This window comes from Cololabis saira, chromosome 19 (assembly GCF_033807715.1).
Source record: "Cololabis saira isolate AMF1-May2022 chromosome 19, fColSai1.1, whole genome shotgun sequence".
Classification (NCBI taxonomy): domain Eukaryota; kingdom Metazoa; phylum Chordata; class Actinopteri; order Beloniformes; family Belonidae; genus Cololabis; species Cololabis saira.
This window is the reverse complement of record NC_084605.1, coordinates 14,079,851-14,098,845: the sequence shown is the minus strand read 5'-3', so window position 1 is coordinate 14,098,845 and position 18,995 is coordinate 14,079,851. Positions and strand designations below refer to the sequence as shown.

At 38.1% G+C, this 18,995-nt stretch overlaps 1 protein-coding gene and 1 non-coding gene across 2 annotated transcripts; one reads left to right on the top strand and one right to left on the bottom strand.

Moving 5' to 3' along the window:
• Window positions 1-10: 10 nt before the first annotated feature.
• Window positions 11-12,305, bottom strand: LOC133419449 (LIM and SH3 domain protein 1-like). The gene is made up of 7 exons (XM_061708638.1): window positions 12,091-12,305; window positions 11,285-11,379; window positions 8,854-8,938; window positions 4,221-4,328; window positions 1,938-2,007; window positions 1,743-1,831; window positions 11-296 (listed from the first exon to the last, which is right to left on the bottom strand). Exons 1-7 carry the CDS (start codon window positions 12,157-12,159, stop codon window positions 123-125), a joined length of 690 nt encoding a protein of 229 aa, XP_061564622.1. The 5' UTR covers window positions 12,160-12,305; the 3' UTR covers window positions 11-122.
• A 622-nt stretch (window positions 12,306-12,927) lies between these two features.
• Window positions 12,928-12,999, top strand: trnac-gca (transfer RNA cysteine (anticodon GCA)). Its single transcript has one exon. It is a non-coding gene; the product is annotated as a tRNA-Cys (tRNA).
• Window positions 13,000-18,995: the final 5,996 nt, after the last annotated feature.

The following is an 18,995-nucleotide window of genomic DNA, read 5'->3' as shown; positions in this document are numbered from 1 at the left end:
AACCTTTTTTTCCCTCCACATTGGGTTTTAATTTGCAAATATGATGTATAAGCTTCATTGTGGTCCAGCTGGCAGGAAGTGGACCTCATACTGTCTGTTTGGCAGGTTTTTGTTTTTCTGTCTCACACAGGCCTGACATAGTTCACCGGGAGCATCCCCCGCTGCCCCGTGCGCTGGTTGCATCCAAACATCCACCCCTCATCTATTGGCTCCACGTCTAAGATCAGATCGCCTTCCTGGAGAGAAACCTCGTCCGCTTCTGCTGCCACGTAGCTGTACAAGGCCTGGTAGCGTCCCTGAATGAGTAGAAAGACACATATGCACACAGAAGAGCGCTCATGTAGGTCCACTGACCCACCGTGTAGAGTATGCAGAGTCAATACAGTAGCTTCATTTGCATGAAATTTCCCTACTGACGGTGCCATCAACCAGCATATGCATATAAAGACAGGGAACTGAAAAGCTAAGTGTGAAAAACTGAGCGAAGTGTATCACCATCCTCAGTACAATATGGGCCCGATTTACTAAGATCCTAAATAAAGAGTACTAAATTGCGTGTGCACTGAAAAAGTTTGCGCGTGCTGTTGTTGTGTGTTTTGCGGGTGATCAACTAAGATTGCGTGCGCAATTGATAACAGGTGCAAACTGCAGTATTTAAATGAGGTGTTGCGTTTTTTTTTTTGCGAGCGCAAACTCTGCGCCATGGAGAGTCTGGATGGAAAGCAGGATAGTCGCAAGCGCAAAATGAAATTTGACGAGTTGGAGTTAGAGATATTAGTGGAAGAGGCAAATTGTTGTGCCGTATTCAGCACCCCTGCCGTGAAAAGCACCCCCTCGTATATTCAATGATAAGTAGACCAAGAAAAAAAACAACACACTGGCACTTCAATATATTTATATATACACACTCACATAAACACATACTTAGGAGTTTATATTATATATATTTACAAATATTATGGAAGACAACACAGTAAGCAGGCTATTAATTAATGACATCAATAACCATTTACCCGATTTTTGTTATCTGATTGTGGGAAAGTATGACTATTGTGTAATCCATGAGCGCATTTAAACATGAATCATTAACACAAAACTGGACGCTAAACAGAACATGACACGGAATGAGAATATCATTTTTGTCAGACGAGGGGGTGCTTTTCACGGCAGGGGTGCTGAATACGGCACAACACCGGGGTATGACAACTGCAGAACAGGCGCACAATAAGAAACACTTTTTTCTCCATGAAAACACGTGATTTATTTATTATCACAAATAAAAAAATGAATGTGCCTCCTGTGGCAACCTTTTGCTGAATAATACTCGATTTAACATTCAAATAAAATATTTCTCCTTTTGCATGTGGAGATTAGCACCTTCCTTTCGAACATATTAAATACAGACGCAATCACAATCCCCGCAATTACTTTCAGGCTTGGTAAATCTCATTGCGCGTGGTAAATGGACCAATTTGCATCTTCCCCTCCCAGTATTTAGTGCTTTCTGGCGGGTACACCCCATATTGATTATTCATCAGGGCAAAAGTACTAAATGAATTGCGTGTGCTATTTTGCGCATTTGAGAGGCGCAGTCCTCTTTGCACGCTGTTAGTAGATCAGCTGGCACATTGGTTTGCGGGTGCTGTCAAGTTTGCACACATTTTTACACACGCAAACCTTTAGTAAATCAGGCCCATATGTGTTGCTGAGGAACTAATGATATCTTTGTGTAATAGCCTCACCCCTCCACTAGGTGGTGCTCCAGCTGCAGGTCGCATCTGACCGGCAGGTTGACTGATTCTCTGAGGGTTCAAGTTTTGCTCTTCATCGTCTTCACACACACGCACACACACGCACACACACACAGCAAAAGAACACAGCTTCAGAGTCAAGTAGTTAATTGGAGGAGGAGGTCGGCGTGTGATGATATTCCTCACCTTTCCTGTTTTCAGGAGGAGGTGCGCCTTCTCGAACCTTGCTCTTTTCAAATTCTTCATGGTACTTTATCTGAACACACAAACACACATGCTAAAGCCATACAAGGACACTCAACTCTCACATTCAGCCGTCCGACCTCAACTTCTCCCCCTCGTGTGAAGCGGATCTCCATTTTAGGAGGTGCTGAGGATGACGGGGAGTATCTCAGACACACGCAACACAGTTAAAGAACCACTCTGCCTGATAGTTTAAGCAAACAAAAGTTTTCAATACTAGAAAAAGAGAAAAAGATGTGTCTTTTCAGGAGCAGTTATCCCCCCCCCAAAACAAAAAACCTGCCGATCCTTACTTGTCAGCCAGTGGCTCTGAGATTATACTAAAAATGCTTGTTAGTGATTAAAACTCACACAAATGTTGTACACAGTGACTGTTAATGCAGAAACAGTTGTGGTTACAGAAAAATGCTTCACAAAATCTATAAAAAAAATACTTTATGTTAATGATGTTTCAACATTTTTAGAGCTGAAACCAACATTGTGGAATATAAATTCAACACCCCTTGCATAAAAATCCTACATCTAAATAAAAAAGGAAAAAAAAGGTCATAAATAATCCATATTGGTTAGCTTGATTTCCATGTCCAGAAGATACATTTTAGAACTAAAATAAAATGAGTAAAATGTAAGTTAATAAAAACAACCCCAAAAAACGAACTCCTCTGAGCTTTTCCAGCGAAGGTTTTGAACAGAAGATGCTGTTTCAGGCTCTTATGGGACTGAGGTACAACCCAGCTGGTTTAAATCCAGACAAGGTCACTGAACTGTAAACCCAAATAGACAGAAAAACAAGTATTTTGAGCGGAAAAAAATAAACAAATAATTGAGGTCAGAATCTGGGAATTCGACTAAAACCAAACCCTTCAACAAATACTTGTTTTCCCCCCAATAAATGCAGAATACATAGTGAAATTATAGATCCCAGTATTGTTAGGATGGACACCATTAAACAATATACACAGGTATATTCTTAATAAAAAGGGTAACCTTAAAATTATTACAATAAACTGTAATAAGCCCGTATTAAAAACACAGACGTGTCTCTGCTGCGACAGAATTGTGCATATTATTATTATTTTATAATTTTTACTCTAGAAACTCTGACTTTAGGAAGGCAGGACATTTTTGTTGGACTTTCACCCCACACCTCATAACTTTATTTCCTCCGATGGCTCTAAAAGACCATCATATGAGACGGAGAGGTATGTGGGGGCAAGTTTAGGGCAGAGAAAACTCTGTGGACGTAGATGAGAGGAGATCAAATAGCTCAACATCATCATATCACAATATATTTACATATAATAAGATATATATGTCAATCAATCTCAAATTACCAGTATACTGCCCAACCTTAATCTTCCCGTAATAAATTATTCATAATATTTTCTTCAAAATATCTCTGGTGTTAAACTAAGACCTGTAACTGTTTGTTTTTTTTTGTTAAAGAAGATCGCCTGAAGGATGCCGTGTCCTTCTTGTTCCTGAGTATAAATATTTGGCCAGCATGCCAAACATGTTGTTCTGCATGTTGTTCTCCGAATAGATCGAAGGGGCCGGTTCAGGCCTCTATGTCCTCAACAAACCACAAGAGGAGTGAACCGTGATACGTGGGAAAAACTGGGGAGGAGAGACTGAACAGCAAGGAAATGTTAAAAAGTAGGAAGTGAGAGAATAAAGGACAAAAAAACGTGGAAAAAAAGATTTTGGCCTTTGACATGTGACTTAATAACCATCATTCCTTTCTGCAACTACAGCTCTCAAGAGGGAAAAAGAGTTAGTTTGTGTTTCAGTGTGCGTGCGTGCGTGCGTGCGTGCGTGCGTGTGTGCGTGCGTGCGTGCGTGCGTGCGTGCTTGTGTGTGTGTGTGTGTGTGCGTGGACAGCAGTTCAGTTTGTGTCCACTGCTGAGAGACTTTGACCATATAGGGCATCTGCTTCTTGGTGGATGAGGAGAAATGTCAAAAATGCGCCTGTGCGTCTCTGCAGGATCGCACTCCGACATCCTTCGCTGCCGTCCAGAGATCTTGGTTCTCCCTGCCACCCCTCAGGGGCGTTTTTGTTTTTTAGTGGGTCTATACTTCTACTATCCAAATCTGAAATAATGCCCGTTATTTCACCACCATGGGGTTTTTCATGTTTTTGTTTTTTCTAGGCGACTGAAAAGGCTGTCCGTGTGTGTTTGAGAGGCTTGTCGGACCATGTCATGCCTTCGTGGAATGAGGACTCACGTTGCTGATCTGGTCTTGCGTCTTCTTCAGTCTCTGCATCTCCGGGGTGTCGGCCACCACGCTGAAGCCTTTGCCCTTGCTTTTCTCAAAGTTCTCCTTGTAAAGGGCCTGCAAACACCAGGGTTATTTTTAGACTGAACAGTACTTTCTTTGATTTAAATCTTTAAGATGGTTCTTTACAGATATTTAGATGAGTAAATCCATCCTATCCTCACGTTATGTCTGTCTCCATTCAACCACAATCACCTTACACTCCACAATCTCTATCATCCCCAGCGTCGTTCACAACCAGGCAGAACATCGTGTCAACAATGGCACTGTGAAATATATAAAGGGGACCTTATCAGATGTCTCATCCTTGCTGGCAACTCTGCATACAAACCCAGTAACTCTGACTTGGAAGTTGGTTTAGAAGTTGGTCGGCAACCCAAAATGTTGAAAGAGCCATATTGGACCAAAAACACAAAAAACAAATATGTCTGGAGCCGCAAAAAATGAAAAGTCTTGTATAACTTAGAATGAAGGCAACACATGATGTATGTTTCTATATTAGTTATAACTGGGGGAAGATTTTTATTTTTAATTATGCACAAGTCAAAATTTCGAGAAAAAAGTCAAAATGTCAAGAAAAAAGTCAAAATGTCGAGATTAATGTTGAAGTACAATCTCGAGAAAAAATTCGAAATGTCGAGAAAAAAGTCGAAATGATGAGATAAAAGTAGAAATGTCGAGAAAAAAGTCGAAATAATGAGAAAAAAGTCGAAATGTCGAGAAAAAAGTCGAAATGTCAATGATGAGAAAAAAGTCGAAATGTCAAGAAAAAATTCAAAATTTCCTGAAAAAAGTCGAAATGTCGAGAAAAAAAGTCGAAATGTCGAGAAAAAAAGTCGAAATGTCGAGAGAAAAAAGTCGAAATGTCGAGAGAAAAAAGTCGAAATGTCGAGAAAAAAGTCGAAATGTTGAGATTAAAAAAGAAAGGAAAGAAGGAAAAAAAGGAAAAAAAAGGTCAAACATTTTTGAAAAAGCTCCAGGAGCCGCTAAAGAGCCGCATGCAGCTCTAGAGCCGCGGGTTGCCGACCCCTGGTTTAGAAGGTCAGTTCCTGACAAACTGAAGGACACCGTTGTACTGAGAGAAAACCCTGATGGATACTGGCTGCCCATTTTCCCAGGAGTAGACGGCCCAGCGAGATTCTCCCAAAGTCAGACTGTCCGATGCTCAAAGAAATGACATTTCCGAGCTTCAGCTGGCACTAGGGATGGGCGGTATGGACTAAAAAATGTATCACGATAATTTCTGGCATTTATCCCGATAACGATAAAAATGACGATAAAAAAAATACTTTTTCTTTCTTTCTTTCTTTCTTTCTTTCTTTCTTTCTTTCTTTCTTTCTTTCTTTCTTTCTTTCTTTCTTTCTTTCTTTCTTTCTTTCTTTCTTTCTTTCTTTCTTTCTTTCTTTCTTTCTTTCTTTCTTTCTTTCTTTCTTTCCTTCTTTCTTTCTTTCAGGCTCATTTCTTTCCTTCTTTCTTTCTTTCTTTCAGGCTCATTTCTTTCTTTCTTTCTTTCTTTCTTTCTTTCTTTCTTTCAGGCTCATTTCTTTCTTTCTTTCAGGCTCATTTCTTTCTTTCTTTCTTTCTTTCTTTCTTTCTTTCTTTCCTTCTTTCAGGATAATTTCTTTCCTTCTTTCTTTCTTTCAGGCCTATTTCTTTCTTTCCTTCCTTCCTTCCTTCCTTCCTTCCTTCCTTCCTTCCTTCCTTCCTTCCTTCCTTCCTTCCTTCCTTCCTTCCTTCCTTCCTTCCTTCCTTCCTTCCTTCCTTCCTTTCTTTCTTTCTTTCTTTCTTTCTTTCTTTCTTTCTTTCTTTCTTTCTTTCTTTCTTTCTTTCTTTCTGGCTCATTTCCTCAATTTATCATTTTTACTGCGAGACGACAAATTCTTACCGTGGGGAATATTTTTGACGGTTTATCGTGAACGGTAAAATATCACCCATTCCTAGCTAGCACGTTAAATGTTGAAGAACAAAACGGCAGTTGGAAAACAACTGAGCAAGTCTGGCTCGCTTGGAAGGATTGCCAAGAGACAGTCTCTCCTCTCTAAAGAGAAATAGTCAACGGCCTAAGTCTAAAATGTTTTGTTTAAACAAATAACACGACTCATAAAAGATGACACGAGGGTGGCACTTTTTGATTTTAACAGCAGCCCAAGCACCTCGTACCAACTGCCACAGGAGCGGGACATTTCCGAGTCCCTGAGTCGGTCATGAACCTCTCTGCACACCCAGGTACTGTAGAGTCAAATCTGGTGCCATCTGACGGCTAAAAACCAGCTGAAAGTGGGTCACGCAGCACCAAAGAGATGCCTTCACAGCAGGTGGGACAAGAATTACGTTGAGACAGACTGTTGAAGCATGCAGCTCCTTAAAAACCTTCTGTTGATGCAATATTGAGGCCACAACGAACAATTCACCTGTATTTAACACATTTTACAAAAGCAAAAATATTTTAAAATGTTTCCCTTCAAACATGTGACATAAATGAACCCAATGGCTGGAAAGGATGACACAGTAACCTCTTAAACTTTCATGAAATCAATTAAAATAATTGAAAACCCGTTGTTTCTGACCCGTTTGATGGAACAGAGAGAAGTATTAAAAGAAAAAGAAGCAAAAGAAGTATATGTTTCTTCTTTTCTATTTGAAGTGACTCCTAAACGCTCGTAAATTCAGTCACGCTATGATGTTTCAGTCCTTGTAAGTTTAAACCTTGGGGAAACACTTGCAACCTTGAACAAAGCCACAATGTTTGTTGGACAGTAAATCTGAGCTCCCTGTACACACACACACTGCACACACACTGCACACACACACACACACACACTCATATACAAACACAGATGCACAAGTGAGTCAGATTCCTGCTATGAGGAATATGCTGCCCCGGCGAGAGAACTCCACGGCCGAGACTTTTATGGTTATAAACAAAGACATGGGTCCGACGAAAGCAGAGAGACAGTTGGACAGAGGAGGAAACGGTCCTTGGTGTAAATTTCATAATGGTGGTGTTATTACGGCCGTGTAGCAGTTTGGAAAGAGTCTTAACCAAAGATGGAGCCACTGCTGACTTGTTTTGTGTGGTTATGGCTGGTGAAAATGATTATGTTATTGACGTTATAAAAGTCAACTATGATGATATGGGACAATTTGATTATTTTTGCTCTGTCAATCCATATTGTGAGTCAATATCAAGTTTGTTTTTGTAAACTATAAAATTAGACTTTCTACCTTATCAAGTCTTGAAAAAATTTGTTTTTGTTGATGCTCATCTTCAAATGGTTGCATTTTGAAGGTGGATGATGGATGGATGGATGATGCATGGTTTGATTAGTGGATGAATGGATGGGTGGTTGATGGGAAAGTGGTTGGATGATGCATGGATACATGGATGGATCGATAGGCGGATGTGTCATGGGTGGATGGATGACGTGTCAATAGGGCTGGGCGATATATCGAGATTTTAATATATATCGATATATTTTCAAACGCGATATGGTACGAGACAATATCGTTTATATCGATTATTACATTTTTTTTTTTTTTTTTTTTAATGATTTTGATATAGCTTATTTTGTGACAAATTCAATTGAATGTTTTATTTGAGATTTGCAAATTTTTTGTTATTTGCACAACTGTCAACCTCAGTGGAAAAGTCTGCCTGTTACTGTCTACATTGTATTAATTGCACAGTGTATTTTAATTTAATTGTTATGCGGGAATGGGATATTTGTTTTATTTTATTCAAGAAGCATTTTTATTCTATATATGCAGGCAGTTTATTTTTATTTCATTTGTTTTATACATTTTGATATTGTGCAGACCTCTGTTAATAAAGGAACCTGTGTGACATTTGGCACGAGGCTTTGTATTAAAACTGACTGTTTTTTTAAGGGTTTGCCTCAGAAAAAAATGAAGCTAACAGAGATGCTATGCTATAATGCTTTGGGGGAAACCCCAATTATGTCACAGAAAAAATATCGATATATAACGAGTATCGCCATTTAGCTAGAAAATATCGAGATATGACTTTTGGTCCATATCGCCCAGCCCTACGTGTCAATAAGAAATCACTCTTAAGAAAAATAATCTTCAGTCTTGCAAAAATCCCGTCTTAAATGAATGTGACTCCTTTCATCTTTTACCCTAAAAGATTTTGACCTGCCGACAGTGACAGAACCACCAAGTTCAAGTTTAACCGTTGAAGGATCTGGTTAACTTTGCGTGTCAAGGAGGCTTCATGATTTCCTGATTCCTGATCAGCTAAACCTGCTGGCAGGAACAGTGTGACTGGATTAGAGATAAAGAAGAGAGGCGGTCAGGAAGGGAGTCAAGCCACACTAACACGCTCTTAGATTAGTAGTTTCTCAAAGGGCTCGTTTGCCTTGATTGAAGGAATCCAATTGTCCGGGGGTTGAGAGGCACATCCTCATCCCCTGCTGTGACACAGAGCTAAGCGAAAAGGATGGATACAGAGCGACAGATACATCAACACAACGATGTGAAAATGAGATTAGCAAAAGCAGCTCTGCTAGCGAGAGAAAAGCGAGACCGAGCAGGGATGGCGGCGGAGGAGCCCTGATCTCACCTGGCTGTTGAGCATGGTCTGCTGCTTGAGACGCAGATTCTCAGGGGTGTCAGTCACGATGGTGAAGGACGTTTTAGGGTAATGCCTAGAAGTAAAAAAGAAGCGCAAGATCACAGACTAATAATGGTTTGTTTTGATGTCTGAGATTTTATATTTTAAGATGAATTATTAGAGTATTCATCTTTTTTTTTTACTTCTAAGTTTTCTATTTCTGTGACATTTACAGCCCTGTTTAGTCCACTTTAAACGGACCAGAGTTTGTTTGCTCGGAAAGTCCAGTTGGAGTGTGGAGGGTTGAGTGTGCAGTCAAACTCTGACTTGGGTCAAGATGGGGGCATATATATATATATATATATATATATATATATATATATATATATATATATATATATATATATATATATATACATATAGAATGTATAGAATTTTGCCATCCTCTTTTCCTCCCCATAATATGTATATTTACTAATTAACTGCACGTATTACATTACTTCATATTGGTACACTTAAATATGTAAGATCAGTCAAAGATAATATGTATATGTCATTTATATTCATCAACACTGCTCTCCCCCTCCCACAGGCCTACATGCATCCCCACACTGCACACGCACTACACATGTCACACACCAAATGTATTCAATAATAAACGGAAACCCCCCCCCCCTTCTCTATCCTCTCCCACTTATGTCTCCTTTTTCTCAAACACAACGCATTATACATTTATTCACACACACTACAGATCATCACACACTCTCCAAACTTCACCCATCACTGTCTTGTCTTTTCTTTCCCACTTTTTCACGCTCCACTTTCAGTGATCTTAGTCCTTCGGAAAAATGTTATCAATTGTTTTTCTTTACTTGAGAGAACAATAAAACATAGTAGACTGCAAAGAGACACACACACACCGATGCACACATTCACACAAAAAAAAACCTTTCTTTGAAGATTAAAATGCATATATATGCTTTAGGTTTTAACAAACTTGGTATTGACCATTAATACATATGCAGGCAAGGGGGGAAAAAAAGACGGGGACTCTGGTAAACCTAAAAATGTAGGTTTCGCACGTGTAGGATGATTTCTGGGTGGAAATGTTTAGCTGTCAGACCTGGAGTGAGGACGAGCTAAAAGTTCTGATAGAAGTCGGGTCAGTTGAGAAAATATCACAATTGCTGGTAAACACACGAGCAATAAACTTTCTAACAGACGACAAGCAAGGTGTCTTCTTTGTTGTCTGTCTTGTCGTCTCCTTCAGTACTTCTGGGTGCACCACAGGCGAGGAGGGGATTATGTTATTCAAGGGGTTTGGTTCATTTCACAAAAGGCATTCACCAAACTTGGATTAGATGAACGTTGCAATTCCAATCCATCAGGCCTAAATACGACCTTACTTGCAAACCTCTGAGATGCAACACGACAGTTCTTACATAAATCCTCTTTGTATGAAGCTTCTAAATTTTTACTCTTTGCTGTCAAAAAGATCAATATTCTACATTATGTTCATTAGTAAGGGTCCATCTCATGAACAATTATCGACCCAATAATGAAGGTAAAGCCAAATAACTAAACAATTCCTTTGACATGCAACTCAGGAAAGGTGATTCAGAGGAAAGAAAAACATCTAAAATGTAATAATTTTACTTTTCAAGATTGGACAGTTGAACTTTCTGGTTAAAATGCTTTTACTGGTTTTCTTTGTATGATGCAATATGAAAAACGTTTCTTGTGTTATTTATCAATGTTTTTAAAACTGTAAGGAGAGAACCAGTGAGAGACCAGAGGTGGCTTTGTAGTTGTTTTATCTCTCATCCATCTCTGCATTTTAAGTTTCCCTTTTCACAGATTTAGCAGATGTAAGTGGACAAACTGATCAACTTCCTCACGTTGCGATTCCTTGTGTAAGTCTCTGTTTATAAAACAAAAATTCAAATTCTTTTTAACCTGGACAAAATTCAAGAAAAAGTCCTCAATGTCTCAAATTGGCAAGTATTTTCTTGGACTCTAATTTAAGTTCGACACTAAAAAAGAATCTGACGTCACATGACTGAGATCTGTCTGTTTATACTTCCCTTTTTCCATCGCTTTCACGCACTGCAGCCCCTCTTTAGAGCACGGTAGTCACTCCTGCTTTTTATATTATATTATATCCTACATATGAGGATTTTTTCACAAGTTTACAAAATGTCCTGAGGAAACAGTGAAATTACACACCTTTATCAAAATACTGAAAAGTACTTTTCAACAATATATTGACCTCTTTGTTCATAGCAGCTGATTTTAGGGAGTTAGTCAGAAACTTAGAATTATTTTTCATAATGTGTCCCGTTTAATGATGACAGAATAACTCAAAAGTCAGATGTTGTCAAGTGATCTTAGTGGATCCATTAGTGATCTTAGTGGAGCGATGCGTGCCATAAACACTCACATACTGCAGTAAGGTTTCTTCTCAAAGCCTTTGTAGTTCGTCATGCTCAGAGCCATCTTGCATACTTCACAGCTGAAACAACCTTTGTGCCAATACTAGAAAGAAAAATGTTAGATATTACGTACATGTTTTCTGATGAGACCATAGCTCTGCTATTGGTGCAAAATGTGCATATTGGAATTAATATTGTAAATGTGAATGTGTATTTAAACCAAGACACTGTATTTTAGTTATTGTGCTTTCACATCAGCGTGTAATTGATTGAGTTTATCTAAAAAAAATAATATCTGTGCACCCTGAGCATACAAATTACAACATCACATACATTTGTACATCTTTAGAAGCTCTGTTTGAATTGTGCTTGCCTTTAAAAGTGTGTTTCCCAGTTATTCTACCTTGACTGTGTTTTTCAGTTAATTGAATTAACTTAAACTGCTGCAGTAATAGTGTTTTGTCACTCTTTTTAGTTATATTTTTGTCAGATAGAGTCTGAACGAAATGGCCCGTCAACTTTTGGATGTTAGATCTTAATCATATAATTCTTTATGGTATAGAAAGCATTGCAAAGGAGATTTCACCACATTTAGTGTACAGCTATGCTTGACTTTTAGATTAAACACAACAAAAAACAAAACAATTCTTCAAACAGTAATTGTGTAATGCAAAGTGTCTTGTGATAATTTTACAACAATTAAAATTCAGAAGATCATCAAAACTGTACATCAAAATCCTTATTTTCTGCATTTTATCGTACAATTTTAAATATTTGTTAGTTTATTAAATGGCTTACACTTTTAATGCCTTACCTTGTCAAGACAGTTTATTTTTTCTGTTGGATAAACTGGTTTGTTGCATCTCCCACAGGGTGGATTCATGATGGCCCCGTGAACCTTTACTGCACAGAAGAAACAAACACAAAAAAAACTTCACTTATCCAGGAAAAAGTGTGTAGAGGTAAAATACATGCTATGATCAGTTGCCAATAGATGAAGCGTCCTCCCCGCGCCTGCAGGCATCTCACTTCATTTATGAACGAGACCTCGAACTGAGGTGGAGTCTCGTCTTCATGGTGCCTTCATGACCAACGGAAATTAGAGATTCTAGCTATTTGGTTGTTGAATTTCCAGCAATACATATTTTTTTAAGTATGGTGATGTCATAAACACAAAAATAATTATTTTCACACTAGCAGAGATTTTTTAACAATAATAACTATTTGTAAATTTGTCGTGATTTTCGGGTGAAAAAAAAACAAAATCAAACCAAGATTTCTTTAAGAGTCTATGAGATTATTCCCATTTTTCTAAAATATATGATGATGTATGAAATGTATGATGAAATGTATGATGAAAACGGTTACTGTGCACTTCTATAAGGACAAAATAACCCATATAAGAATGATAAATTAAATTACGTATTTTTGTCCGAGGTGAAGGCAGCAGCGCATTGAGAAAGGCGTAACTTTCTGTAGAGCATAATATTACTATGATGCTTCATTTATAGACTGTATAAATACCCTTTGTATACATATATACGTCAATGTGATATGACGTATATGTGTAGATATGATTCCTCAGACATATACCATCCTGAATCTGTATCAAAGATTAAAATAATGGAGTCCGTCCGTGTTGTCAGCGTACGGGGGTATAGCTCAGTGGTAGAGCATTTGACTGCAGATCAAGAGGTCCCCGGTTCAAATCCGGGTGCCCCCTCTTTTCAGGTTGTTTTGTTCTTTTTTTCCTTGTGTAATTACAAGTAAGAAGAAGCTTAAACTTATTACTATGTTTTTAAATCTGTTAAAGTGATTTCCCATTTCAGTGTATGAATGACAGTTGCGTCTCTAGCATGAAAAGCCCCGCGTCTCAAGCAGCGCAGTGATACGACCCACAGAACCAGCATAGTGTCTGAAAATAGGTCCAAATATCTCATCTGTATCCTAATGCGATTCAGGGTTTTGTTGCTTAGCCCAGTGTTTCCCAATCTTGCTCCTCAAGGACCGCTGTCCTGCATGTTTTAGATGCGTCTCCGCTTCAGTGCAGCGTGATACAAATGTCTGTCTGTAACAAAGTTGCGCAGCCGCAGACCTACAGTAGATGATGAGCTGATGGCAAACATTCATTTGAATCAGAAATCATTTTATTTTGCCAAATGTACAATGTACACAGGAATTTAACCTGGTAAAAACAGCGCGACTGAGCAATAAAATAACAAATGACAAATGAAAATATAAAAAATATAATAAGTAAGTATTTTTTTTTTTATGTTCAGGTGTGTTGATACAAAGATGCATGATACATTATTAGAAGTCCTAACATTACAGTTAAACATTAACAACTTGCATCTGAGTAGGACAGTATAAAAGCCCTGGAGCTGAAACACTTATTCCAATCAAGTTTGAAGACAAATCTGTTCTCAGCTGCATTTTTTTTATTAACATACAGTGCAAACCTCGACAAAAGACGACATCAGTTTGTGTGTGTTTGTGTGTGTGTGTGTGTGTGTGTGTGTGTGTGTGTGTGTGTGTGTGTGTGTGTGTGTGTGTGTGTAAGTAAACAAATAAATAATTATCATATAGAGTGGTGTAGCACGATATAATATAAATATAACATAATAATATAGTGATATCCTAATATAACATCATTTTATAAAATATTATAACATATATAATATACATACATATACAACATACATATTCTCAGCTGCATTTGAATGAAGCTCCAAATCTGCACTATTACTTTTAAGCTTGAGTTTCAAAACATGATCATATCTTAACTGCAGTTTTTATCCATTGTTCTTTTTTCTTTCTTTCTTTTTGTTTGAAATCATGCTTTTTATTCCTACTATGTGATGTTTTAACGTCTCTGTAAAGCAGGTTGAATCGCCTTGTTGTTGCACTGTGCTATACTAATAAACTCACCTTGTCTTGAACCCTCCCAGGTAGATAATCACAAAGAGTGGACATGGATATCAGTTTCAAAGTGGAATAATGATCAGCCACTTACTCTTCATTGGATTAGATCAAACTGCATGCCAAAAGTGAGTGAGTTGACTCGCTGATCCACTTCACTAGGATATACAGCAGAGATGACAAGGAAGAAGAGTGGAGGAGGAACCGTCATGGAAACAGAAGCCAATGCATGGCATGAACCCTCGACAGATCAATGTGGCTGACATCAAGCAATCCTAGCAGTGGCTAGAAGAGCCTGGTCTGAGGGACAGTAGCAGCACAAAGTTTAGTTTCAGGCTTTGAACTGAGTAGACTCAATTAACAGTTGACCAAACTGGAGAAGTCGTTTCAAAACTTGTATCAACACAAGAATGAATATGAGTTCAGAAGAGGTGAGATGACGACAGTTCAGGATTGGGGGTTGTAGTCCAGATGAGACCTTGTATTTCAGGAATGAGCCCAGATCAGAAAAGGATCAAGCAGGTTGGTGAACAGACTGACCGGTACCAGTCAGGCAGAGGGTTGTTCTGAGAACCGGTCCAGGTCTGTCCTGATCCAGTGAGGCCTTCCAGGCAGGTTTCAATGAGGGCAGGGCAGAAGACATATCCAGGAAAAACAGGTCTCAGTCAGAGCAACAAACAGGCATTAAACAGGCATATAGACTCAGGCCAAGGTACCGCTCAGCTGCACGTAAAATGACGTCCAAGGAAGCAGTTGAGCTGAAACTTTGTGAGTTGCATTCCCAGATAGGGTTGCCACCCGTCCCGTAAAATACGGAATTGTCCTTTATTTGAGAAAAAAATGTTGCGTCCCGTATTGAACTAATACGGGACGCGATTTGTACCGTATTTTCATTAACTTTTACACCATATTCTAGTTGAATTATTGAAATAAATTAACTTTTACACCATATTCTAGTTGAATTATTGAAATAAATTAACTTTTACACCATATTCTAGTTGAATTATTGAAATAAATTAACTTTTACACCATATTCTAGTTGAATTATTGAAATAAATTAACCTTTACACCATATTCTAGTTGAATTATTGAAATAAATTAACTTTTACACCATATTCTAGTTGAATTATTGAAATAAGTTAACTTTTACACCATATTCTGGTTGAATTATTGAAATAAATTAACTTTTACACCATATTCTAGTTGAATTATTGAAATAAATTAACTTTTACACTATTTTCTAGTTGAATTATTGAAATAAATTAACTTTTACACCATATTCTTCACCTGTATCTATATTATACATCTGGGCTGATGTGGACATACATAGAATAGGAGGATATTTCAGTTACTAGTATGGTTGTCTGTCTGTACAGTCATGCAAGTTCAATGCTATTAAAGCACTTTAAACTTTAAATCAAAGCATTTTGTTTTTTCATATAAAATAAACACTTTTTTATGCAGTTTAGAAGTTTTGGGGCTTTCTTTTGGTTCCTGCGCTGCTGAAATCGGTTGTCCCTTATTTCTATTTCTGAAAGGTGCCAACCCTAATAGTTACCTACGTAACTTACGTAGGTAACTATGGTTCTGTGAGTCCCTGGATGATTGCCAGTCACGGTCACTCTGCCCTTTCTTTGGCACGAGAAGATCTTGTGAGACTGGTTGTCGGCTACCATATGGTATTTATAGCACAAGCACAACGGTAGGCAACAGGTCACATATGTGACTTTGTTTACATAAAAACTCGACCTGCACGGAGTGTGAAAAGACATATCCACTTTGTTTACTGCTGCTGGCGGTCGTCCAGGGACGCACAGAATACGTTATACATGATTTCTATTGTAATACTACATCAGATTGGGCCTAATCTTGGTGCGTAACATTCCCTGATGGGATACTATTAGTTCTAAGTGAAATGAGTCTGTAGAAACTAAAACCTTTTTATTTTATAGTTGTCAAAGTAGCTGTGGTATATCATTTATACATGATTTCTATTGAGTCTTGTTTTAAAATACCACATCATCTTGGGTTGAAACTTTCTGAGTGTAAAGTGCTATGTGTTATGTCATTTGGTGCATTTTATTTTCAAGAAACACATCGACTTCAGCTTATAGTGTAGAAACGGTGGGGTTTCCGTTTCTCTTTTACGAATATGAAACGATTGTGTGGACAGGATATATGAATAAAGAATAAATAAATACCAATCCAGCTTATCATTGTAATTCACAATGACTTTTATCCATTTACATTGAAAGAAGTCGTTTAACACTTTTGAATTCTGAAAACACCGTCATATCGACAGCAAAGCGGCACAACAATTTCAGAGGGTTGGGTCAGGCCGTAGTTTACTGCGGGTCGCCCCATGTTATTTTTTTTTTCCCCTTGTCTGCATATATATTAATGGTTAATACCAAGTTTGGTAAAAACCTAAACCATATGCATTTTAATCTCCAAACAAAGGTTGTTGTTTTTTTGTGTGTGTGTATGTGTCCATGGGTGTGTGCGTGAGTGTGTCTCCTTCAGGCTTCTTGGCAGTCTACTTTATTTTATTAGTCCCTCACGAAAATGAATGAGAAAGAAGAGAAAAAAGGAAAGAGCAAGAAAAAATTCTGCAGAAGAGGACTAAGATCACCAAAAGTGGAGTGTGAAAAAGTAAGAAAGGGGAGACAAGACAGTGATGAGTGCAGTTTGGAGAGTGTGTGATGTGTTCTATTGTGTGTGAATAAATGTATAATGCGTTGTGCTCGAAAGAAAAGAGACATAAGACCGCCAGGTGTTTATAATCAGAAAAGGATAGGGAAAAAAAAGAAGAGGGGGTGTGTGCAGTGTGTTGAGTCCTGTGAGAATAATTAAATGTCATGTTATCTACAGTAACTCAACAGTGCTGTCACACATGGATGGGGGCACAAAGACATTGTTTTATATGCCCATCAGATAAGATTACTGAAGTGTTTTCAAAATGTGCACGATAAATACGTTTGATTTCTTTATTGTTTCCTTATATTTTATTTTACAGGACTGGCTGTTTTACATGTGGGATTTTAGTTTCCTCTTTTAGTCCAGTCTGCCCAGTGTTGCTGCTCTTTTACACTTTTTTCCCATTTTAATAACTCATCAACTCTTTAATAACTCTTCATTTCAATAAATCAATGTACAAAGCAAAGTGTATTCTTCTTAATCATCACATTAAGAATTGCGGAGTGGGGAAAAACACCCACTTTGCTTTGAAATGTTAGGTGACATCATATCTGTAGAGACCTTTTCTGTGTTCAGTTTAATTCAAATGTAATATCAGTTTTCTTAGATTAAGTTGTACAACTTTGTGGCCTAAATTACGAGACATTATCTGCTCCTCATGATGCTAGGTCTCTGAAAGTACAAACCTTGAGGAGATGAAGTCACAGAACCCTTGCTTGATTACCGAGCCAATGCAGGAAGTCTGAGGTCAATGCAGCAATAAGAGCCAGGGATCTGCTGGTGCAGGAGCGTGTCCTGGTTCAGGTCATCTACAGGCCTCAAGGACCAGTCAACAGGTATTCAGGGTAAACTGTTTATAGTCAGATTAATCACAATATAGACAACAACATTTCATGCATTGAAACTGACTACCAGATGTTTATTTGTTGCTTTAAACATAAACCAAATGAAACTTTCCACAATGAGTTCTCGTTTTTCAGATTTTGTGAAGGGCTGAAAACTGATTAATGAACTCAGTAACTGAGATTAAATAATTTGCATGTAGTTTTTCTAAACCTCTAACATATGGTTTATTTTATGAATAAAGTAGTGCATTTGTATTTTTTTTTAACTGTGGTTAAAGTTAAAGTTGTTTGAACTGTAGTGACACCTAGTGGACGGATGGGTGAGCTACATGATGATCATGTGATTTTGTTGAACACTTAAAAAACATTTTCTTTTGGGGACTGCAGTGCTCGGAGCAGAGGAGCAGTATTTTAGCAGCTCCTGAGACCTGGTTGTTTGAAAGTGCAAAATATGTCAGAAGATTTGTGAAAGATGTTAGAAGAACCAAAAAAAGGAGAATAAAGCAGCATCAAACATCAGTTAGAGTGTGTTTTTGTCCAAATCGTTTTTCCAAAATAAAGCAGGCATATTTCCCATGCAATGGTCACACCTAGCTCTTAATGGCAGCCCAAAGCTATGTACTCCTTCCAAACCAATGACAAGACACTTGAGGCTCTGTTATTAGACAGGCATTGTAAATATATATATAAAAGTCCCCAGAAAGCCATGGAAGGAAGACTAACCTCCATCTGACAAGCTTGTGGTTGCCATCAAAATGCCTGTTGGGAGATAGGAATAAGAACTTTTATTAGTCAACATTTTCAAAATAACCCCACCAGTGATGATCTCCCACACAGGCTATTTACACCGGCGCCCATTCAGTCGGAACTTTAAAAAAATAAAGTTTTCTCATAAAATGATTGTAAATTAAAAGAGGAATGAAAACAAAAATCATTCAAAATGTATGGACAACAGTGTTTATAGCTCTACCTCTCTCAATGTACACCCCCCACCCCACCCCACCTGACACACACACATTTATTACTGTATATAAATACAGTATTTATACACATACGTGTGTTGTCAACTTACCAGAAGTGGTTGGGGCCATGAACATTATGCTGGGCCAATGAGATCGACCTGACACAGGCTCTGTGTGACCTCCTTTAGCCTTCGGCCACGTGCACTCAGACTTCCTAATATGTACGTTTCACCTGTATGGAGTATTCTGAAGTGCATCAGTCACAGTCCTGTTCAGGTCTTGATTAGACAGGACTG